The sequence below is a fragment of the Amphibalanus amphitrite genome, unplaced genomic scaffold (assembly GCF_019059575.1).
Source record: "Amphibalanus amphitrite isolate SeventyFive unplaced genomic scaffold, NRLGWU_Aamphi_draft 002022F_arrow, whole genome shotgun sequence".
Lineage (NCBI taxonomy): Eukaryota > Metazoa > Arthropoda > Thecostraca > Balanomorpha > Balanidae > Amphibalanus > Amphibalanus amphitrite.
Window position 1 is genome coordinate 57,073 of NW_024883515.1, and position 9,194 is coordinate 66,266.

General features: G+C 51.2%; 1 protein-coding gene across 1 annotated transcript in view; it reads left to right on the forward strand.

The window, feature by feature from the left end:
- The window catches only part of LOC122376114 (potassium voltage-gated channel subfamily KQT member 1-like), a 40,958-nt gene extending 32,124 nt beyond the window's left edge, over positions 1-8,834 (forward strand). The window contains exons 8-10 of the mRNA XM_043355808.1: positions 1,820-1,976; positions 3,737-3,859; positions 5,801-8,834. Of these exons, the coding sequence (XP_043211743.1) occupies positions 1,820-1,976; positions 3,737-3,859; positions 5,801-5,914 (394 nt within the window). The 3' untranslated portion in view covers positions 5,915-8,834. The remainder of the gene's footprint in view (positions 1-1,819; positions 1,977-3,736; positions 3,860-5,800) is intronic.
- The last annotated feature ends 360 nt before the right edge of the window (positions 8,835-9,194 follow it).

The window sequence follows — 9,194 nt, forward strand, 5'->3', positions numbered from 1 at the left end:
TGTTCAGGACCCTCACTAGTCAGCAAATCTTCCATGTTCTTACATAAGCAAAGGCTAGCCAGAAGCCAATATGCTTATATTTGTCAACCTGAGGGAAGTCGCTGAACTTGGATCGGGATCAGCTGCAGCGCTCGCCGCTCTGGTGCACTGAGCGCGCGAGGCATAGTGATGCTGTTCCGCAGCGCAGCAGAGTGTTGCGGGACAGACTACCATGCAGGCAGTCGGCAAAACCATAGCCAGCCAGTCAGGCGCCCGGTCGTGAGGCCCCGCGGTGTCTTATCAAAATACACCGAAGAAATTTCAAAGTCATATCTGACTGAAACGGCACTTGATGAACAACGAGAGCTGTTTTCTAAATTATAATCCTCTATAACCCTCGCCGGCCGAGGGGGGGGGGGCGGGTGCCGCCCCCCCCCCATAGGGTTTTTTCGCGATAGCTCCGAACACGCTGGCGATAGAGAGCTGAAACTTGGCATACCTGACCTTTGATTCAAGCCGCATCTTTTGACACCAACCGCATTTTTGGGTCAGGTCAGGTCACTGACCTATGACGTCATAAGTGAACCTCTGCACGGTCTTCAGATGTCGCAACTTCGCAACGCCCTCACTGCCAGAGGAGATGTCACAGGGAAATGAAACTTGCAGGATCTAGTATCCATTATGAGTCTCACAACTTGTATATCTCGGATTTTTCCTAAAGGTCATATGAGGTCAGGTCATTTTCGTGACCTCACCATTATAAGTCAATGGGGAAAAATGAAAACTGCTATTCTGGCGCCGGGAACGATCTCCAACTATCTCAAGCACACAGAATCGTGATTTGATGCACTCCTTGCAAGGTTAGATGCGTCACTTTTGCAATGTTGACCTTTCGTGACGTCATTTATGACGTCATCAAGGTCATATTAGTTTTTCGTCAATAACTCTTGATCAAATTGAGCTAGCGAGTCGGGGAAGCCACCAATGGACTCAGGAAGACCTGCCGAATCGAATGATATGCGACATGACCCCTTTCGACCAACTTCGTGACCTTGGGGTGCTGACCTGACCTTGACCTGAGGTCAACACCCCAAGTTGACCTGACCCGAACAAAAAGTATATCATTCGACGCGCCTGAGCGAGGCGAACACGATGCTGCCAAAATCGCGGCTCTGCGGCCGTTTTTTGCGAAGTTATTCACCAAAAACTGAACCGTACCTTGGGGCACTTGACCTGACCTCAGAGGTCACCGGTTGACCTAGGACCTTAAAATCGGGTACCAATCTCTGCGTCTCGTAACGGCGCACACGCTCGTTTTTTCCGCGACGCGCTAGCTCCACCAGGGGCGAAACGGCGAGGGGGGGGTCGTACCCGCCCCCCCCCCCCTCGGCCGGCGCGTATGTAGAAAACCAATAGGTCCGGCGAGGGATAAGACAGACAGCAGACCTTAGTTTTTATTTTTGTTTTGAAATGACATCCTCGTTGTCGCTGCCAAATATTTCATTTAAGACTTGAATGATCTTTCGTAAAAGTCAAACTAGACTGTTACAAGAATTGAACAAGGAAGAATGCTATCGGAACTATTTTAATGAGATGGTCTATCGCAACATTTTACTTTCCAAAAAGTTCCAAGCAGCCCCAGGTTGGTCAGTTCTTTCATGAATCAAAATGCTTTGTAAGAAGTACAAGGCAGAAGTATAAATAAAAAGTCATAAATAAAATTAAGAATGGATCCATTTATAACCTATGAATAGAAACCAAAGAACATTTCGTAATGAATACAACTGGCGAAGCCCAACATCTGGGCAAATGCGATCTGAACACTGTGTTTTTATTACAGTCTGACGGAAGCGCACAAAAACGCCATCCGAGCAATACGAAAGATCAAATATTTCGTGGCGCGCCGGAAGTTCCAGCAGGCGCGGAAGCCGTACGACGTTCGTGACGTCATAGAACAGTACAGCCAGGGCCATCTCAACATGATGGTTCGCATCAAGGTGAGTTCATCAGGTGATGAGGTGGAACAAATGACTGGTATTTCCGCCACGTCAACTGACCTTTCGGCGGTTTTACAGAGCGAACACGAACGAACGGTGGGCTGGTTAGATAAACGACGCTGCGCAATGGCAAAGAGGTGACAGGTGGAATTGACATCGCGACAGGGTCAGCGGTGCGTAAAGACGATCCTTTCTGCAAGGCGCTGGCTGATTTTTGCTCACAATCAGCCGTCTCCATCGAAATTGCATTGAGATTCATCATTCACAATGAAGCAGTTAATTTGCATATTTTGTAAGCCTAACGCCTAGCCATAAATAGAGCCGGGCACTTAATTGATTGAAATTTTGAAAATAATTGGAGCTATATAATGCAAAAACATATTGATTTGCTGGTTAGGTAGTTCAGTCCACTTGAACCATTGCGGACCACATGAGAATAGTCTCATGACACAACCTGTTTCAAAACACTCGGCACAATAATTTGGAAGTAATGCCTGATCCTGAGCTCTCGTGGCCGCCTTGTATGCGGTCGGTCGGTGCTCGGTTAGCTGGCCCGTCTGTGCCCGCCCTTCCACCCGGTCGGTATGGTAACTGGTGGCCGCTGCTGGGCGGTAAGAGGCAGATTAACGTCGACACCGTGCCTACATAACGGCCCTGTCGGATGATTCACGACCCGAACAGCCCCGCCGGGAGGGAGGCCGGTCCACTAGGACCCATCAACGACCACCTGTGACTTTCGACCGGTAGAAACCCGGGGATACCTGATAATATTTCTTGGTCATTATTCGTCACGGCCGTCTCAACAAGCCATTAGTATGTACATACATACCAGGGGCATTCACTTACTTTTCAGGTATCTAAAAGACCACAAAGCTATGTTTCGGAAAGGTGAAGTTGGAGAGGTTTATACATCGAAGTTGATCAAAAGCTAGGGCTGACGGCGACAAAGTCGATCATGTTACGGTTCTACCGTAGCGGCTGAGCCTGACATCAATCAGTTGTCAACTGGAACGCAACTGGTGGGATGTCAGCGGCTGCGCGCAACTGGTGCGTCATGACCCGAGGCAGAATGCAACTGGTGGCTGTGAACTGAACGTCAGCGTTAGTGGCTGCTACATTCTGGAGCTCGCCATAAGTGAAACATAAAAGGAAATTGCTGACGCTGTGAAAGAGACGTTCCTAGGTGCTCGTCGGAAAACAACTGTCTGCTAAAGTGCCGAGAAATATGCCGTGTCATATCTGTCAGAATAGCATAAGGCTTGGATGTCATATTGGGCTTGCTTTGATGTCATAGAGGCCCCACCGGCGCATAAAAACAGGTCGAACCAGCGCTGGCACTCACTCGTAGTATCGTACGAACCCGGGTGTTATCGCTGCCACTCAGCAACACACTGTAGCTCACAGGCCGTCCCTGCCGAACAGCTCACAGACTACAGACCGCACTTTAAGCCGGTCTACACACCAGATAACATACGAATCACGGACACCAACACGCCGTAGGTCCCACTGTCTTATGCGCTGACAAGTGACAGCGTTTTCCTTTCGACGAGTCACTTTCATATTGTACTGTCACTGTGAACTCACTTGCTCATCCGTGTCATACTCATCCTCCTTCCACCCAGTCTGTTCTTTTGCCGTTCTTGCTCGGACCCATTGCTGGTCTTCCTGACCCTGTATTAATCCTGTCGACCTACCTATGTGACCTATTCCTGATCTCTCTGGCCTTCTGCTGACCCGCCATCTGACCTGCTACCCTCCAGGAGCTGCAGCGCCGGCTGGACCAGACGCTCGGGAAGCCGGGCAGCTACATCTCCAGCCTGGACAGGAACGGCGGCCTGAAGCCGATGACGATAGGCGCCAGGATCTACCGTGTCGAACAGCAGGTGAGGGGTCGAGAGATGAACGCCGAGCAGCAGGTGAGGGGTCGAGAGGTGAACGTCGAAGAGCAGGCGAGGGAAGCAGAGGAACGGGCTGCGACCAACTGCTCCGCTCCCTCTAAACAATGTGCAAAAGGTGCCCTTAATTTTACTTGCGTTTTTGTGGGCGCTTATGTGCAATTTGTACGGTTAAGACATCCAGCAATGTCTGGGCCCGCCGGGACCGGGGCGTCATCAATCCTCCGGTCTCTGCGCCGTCGGCCGGTGCCGTCTGGCTCTGTCCACACGCGGCTGATCCACTGTCCACACGGATGATCCACGGTGTGAGTGGCGCCATGACGCTCTGTTTGTCCACTCCATCTGGTGGGCACACAACTGACAGCGCAGCGCCGTCCGCGGCTGCCGCCCGCCCGCACCCCATGGCGCCGCGGGTCGTGAGTGGGGAGGGTGCGAGATTGCGGACGGGAGTGGGCTCCAAAAGCACAGGTCTCGCATATCCCACACTTGATGATTGTCCGACCGGGACTAGGAGACAGACGGCAAGTAGCTCAGGCAGACAGCCAAGTACCTATAGGTTTCTTTTTTAGTGTTATGATAGTGGCCAGGAAGCCAAGTATCTGATATAGTAAGATATTTCCAATTAGATTCGCATTAATAATGCTAGACCTGTTCAGACTGTAGGAAGCTGGAAATGAGTCTCGTGATACATCCGATTCACAGTACTACATTTACCTTATGATCTGCAGTGCCCTCCGACCACCATATGTCGAACTCGGAGCATGACCTCCAAACACGCTACGTAGTGCGTCATCAATAGCAGAAGTTCGATAGAGCGCACGGCGCACATTGGTCGTCTCCTACTGTCCTCGGTGCGGCAGTAACAGCGATATTGATTGGGTAATAACGACGGCTGCCTGTTTGCCCTGGGACGGCCATGGTTCCTCGGCCACGACAGCGTACACATGTTGGCGAAATGCGGCCGCGAATCGAAAACAGGGACATGCCCGCCTAAAACAGGCACCCAGCGGGGTTAGGGAAGGCATAGGCGTGAGGTCATGAAAGAACCCCGCTTTACAAAGCCGTAAAACTTCGAGGCGGCGTGAGTCTTAGCATGGAGGCTGTACTTGCCAAATGCATGAAGCATTTCTTTGTCGACACGTGCGTGAGCACCTAGCGTCAGGTTCATTGGGTAGGTATATTTTCAGTTATCATTTAGCCTCTCGCTCGGACAGAATTTATTGTTCGAAATAAGCAGTCGGGATGCTACTTCCACTCTGTGAGCGTTCCAAACAAGCTACAAATTCTGCATAAATTCTGAATTAATGAGGGACATCATTTCCATTCTTAATAGAAAGTGACAATCGATTTCTGTCTAATCCGGTCTCGCATGCTGGAGTCCTGATGCGGTCGCCAACGTTTTCAATCTACATACAAAGTGACCTGACGTTATAAAGTCAGATTGGGTGCGACGTGTAGCCCCGCTGTTGACGCGCTACCGTGTTATTCTGTGGCGTGGAGAGGAGGCGCGAAAGGGAGTCAGCTGGGCGTGCGATTGGCTCTCCATTCGGCGTCCCCCAAATGGTAAGGAGACGGCTGGTGACGGGTCTCGATCACCGTTTCTGCACCGGTCGATGGCGGCGTGTCATGTGTAAGCGATGGGAGACAGCTGATGAGTGGGGACGACCGATTTCGATCCGCTGAAACTTGCTGATGCTGTATTCTGTCCGTCCGTCAGCCCACGATGTCTTGCCTCTCCGGCATGATGTCGTCCGTCGCATATGACGTTCTCATCGCCAGTTAGTTGCTGAATGCCGGTCTCTGTCAGTCCCTCAGCTGACAGCGACGTATCCTGTCCGTCAGCTGCTGACGATGCCTATCCTGTCCCTCAGCTGCTGACATGTCCTGCCTATCAGCTGCTGATAGCACTTTCTGTCTGTCCGCCCGCAGCTGCTGATGATGGACAAGAAGCTGGACCACCTGGTGTCAACACTAACAGCGGTGGCTCAGCGGCAGGCGGCCTCCTCCCCCAGCAGTCGGCCGGCGGTGGAGGAGAGCGTCTGATGACCGCCAGAGCAGCGCCACCTGACCTAGTGTGACCTGACCCACCTGACCTGAGCGCCCTGACCTCGGCGCGACGCCACCCGACGACCGCACAGCCCACCGGCGCCGGACGGCCTCGATTGTTTCTGTTTGGGGTGTGTGATGGGGCGCGCGGGGTCTGTTTATGGGTGCGTGGTGGAACCCGACCGTGTTCCTGGGTGCGTGGTGTGACCCACGACCGCGTTCCTGGGTGCGAGTTGTGACCCGGCCGCGTTTCTGGGTGCGAGTTGTGACACCCGACGTCGATGTCGTCTGCTCGGCTGGCTAGGGACCGAGCATGGTACGTACAGCTTTAGTATGAGTGAGTCCAGTGACCGAGCCCAGAGGCCCGGCGCTGGCGGTGCGAGAGTGAACGCGGCGTCCTTTACCGAGCTGCGCACGGTAATGGTGCCACGGCGATAGACGGGGGATTCACTAAGCGCAGCTCCTGTAAGTATATGCATATTGCATATCTGGCTTTGCAGACACACGCATATGATCTACAACTTTGTTCACATGCTTAGGTATATGAGTTTACCTATCAATGATTGCATTTAATGCTGAAAAGTTAAGGCGTAAAAGCACGTATTCCGATGCCTGTAAAAGCTTCCTCAAGGGCAATTTCTCCTTTATAAGTATTCAAATTGACATTTTAAAAATTGATAGCACTGATTGACAACGTATTTTTAAAATGAATAGAATGCACAAAGGAAGCTTGCGAAAAACAACGTATATTTTACTTCAAGAATGTGCGAGTTTATTTCTATCTCAATGATTGAAGTTTGAACAGTACCGATGGTTGCTGCCAACACACCACACTTGATTCATTTTTATCATAGACCTCTGTAGGCTCTGTATACAGAGAGGTCTATGTTTTTATCTATCAAAAACACGTTTCTAAACTGATCTGAAATCTGCAGTACTTACTTCCCACAAGCTCAATTTTGATCTAAATAGTTTGGATGTAAAGTCCCCTTTCCAACTCTACCTGGCGTACCTTGACTGAAAAGGGTTTCGCAGAACTTAGGCCTAGCTTCTAAAGACCGAATGGAGCAATATGTACATTTCCTACATGCATCCAGGGTGATCATTTAAATGCGTCAGTAATTGTCAGCATGTTTGCATAGTTCTCATTAGTCTTTTGGTAGATCAAGAATAGGAAAACTTATTAGCCAAAGCTAGACTTTCGCTTAGTAGGTATAGTACCGATGATGTTACCGGTTCCGTTTTGAGTGACACCAACCCGATGTTCATACCAAGTGGCTTCACTCGCCCTGTAGGGCCCGTTTCCAGCCCTGCCATCCCGGTGGGCGGTGACGGCACTTGCCGGGTCACGAGGTGACATTAGATATGTGCCCTCACCAGTCAGGTGAAGCGTTCGGTGTGACGGTCCCACCTAGAGCGCTATGTGACGGTCCCACCTAGAGCGCGGATTGACGGTCCCACCTAGAGCGCTGCGTGACAGTCTCACCCAGGGCACTATGTGACGGTGTCACTAGGATACAGGGCGCCGCCCCCACCAAGCGTGGCGAGCGCCGTTCGAGAGAAGCACACTCGGACTGTAGGCCGACGGGCGTAGATGGCGAGGGGTCACCAGTGCTGAGAGTATGTCGGGCGCGAGTGATACGGCTCTGTCACAGCCGTCAACGGTCTCGAGTCGAAGTACAAACCGGCTGGGTGCGTTCTGAGCGTCTGTGAAAGAGATAGCCGCCGCGAGAGGTTAGTCAACTCTGGGCTATACTTATAAGTGTACTACGATATTGCACGATGATATTCTAGATACCTAGTCCCGTGGCTGCTGTTTGTGATACCTTGTTTATGTGTTTTTGCACCCAAGCCTTAACCCACGTTGTTTCCTGTGTGTAAGTGAATGTTGCGTCATGCGTGAGATATTTTGAGAGTGACGTATTGAACGCGATTTTTCATAATCGATAGACGAAGATCGGTGGAAGAAGATTTACTTCAGGATTACAAATGCTTTACTCGTAGTGCTGATTGGAAACATGTGGATACGTTGGGGCAGATGTTGTGCAGTGACTGTTTCCCGACTGGCTCCGAGGTGATACACGGCATTCTGTTCTGCTGTGAACATAGCTGTACAGACAGTTCTGCAAAATGTTGCTTCTCACTCGGTTGGCAATCTGAAAGTTTTAAGTCCCTTCGTCAAAAAGTCATCCTGTTCCTTACTGGAGGTGCTTTGAGACTTTTCTTTTATTTAGACTCATCTGTTAGTTGAATGGCTTTTTCTTTGGCAAACCGATAAAGAATAATTTATTTTAAATTAAGGTTGAGATTGTTTGAAACAAGCGGAATCTCCGATGTTTCCTAACTTGTTGTTTCGAGTCCCTGAGCTTCAAGACTTCTCAAACCACCTCCACTACAGCCGCCCCGCTGTAAGGCCGTCCCCTCTCACAATTGATGAGCTGGCCAGGAGTGCTGTGGGTGTCGGAAGAGCGAGCTTACCAGCCACCACGAGCGGGCGGCCCTCCTACCTCGCCTCTCCTCCGGACAGTGCTCCTCCGGCTGCCGGCGCACCCACCATCCGACCCCGCCGGGACACAGCGCGCGGCGGACAACCAGCAATACGGTTAGCGTTAGTGCCCTTCACTGCAGCCTTTCGCCGTATTTTTGCATCCTCGTTGTCTGTTGAGGGTGTCGGGTGTTGGCGGATGGTGTGCGCGGCTGTTTGTTACCGCCCCGCTGACTGGCGAGTGTGGTGACTGGGTCTGTGATGCCGCCGGGCTCCGTGGGCTCGGCAGTGCACCGGGCGCCCCTCCCCCCTCCTCCCGTCCCCCGGGCCGTGACCGGTCCCGCTCACACGGCCCCTTCGCCCCTCCCTCCCTCCCTCCTACCGACCGGCTTCAGGACATGGCCTTCTGAATACATCTTTCTTCCACAAATAGCGAGTTTTGAGGCACGCCAGAGATGAGAACTGAGAAAAATAGTTTGAACAAAAATGATGCATGCTTTTCAAAACCAACGTATTTTGCACAAAAATAGCACTGAGTCTGGATTGGAAGCAAGAAAAGCAGCGTCAAATATGTCGAACTTATGTAACTATGCCTACACTCGTTCCCGCTTAGGCTCTAGCCTCTAAAAACGTCCATTATGGATGCTGAGAAGCGGATACGGTGGTCCAACATGCATAGAGCTGGGGAGGAAGGAGGGTCGAACCACGCGTACATTATGTAAGGCTGTAGTAAATAGACAGCTGTTCGTCAAAAAGAAAACATCGAGCAAACCGATGCACATTAAACAGCGA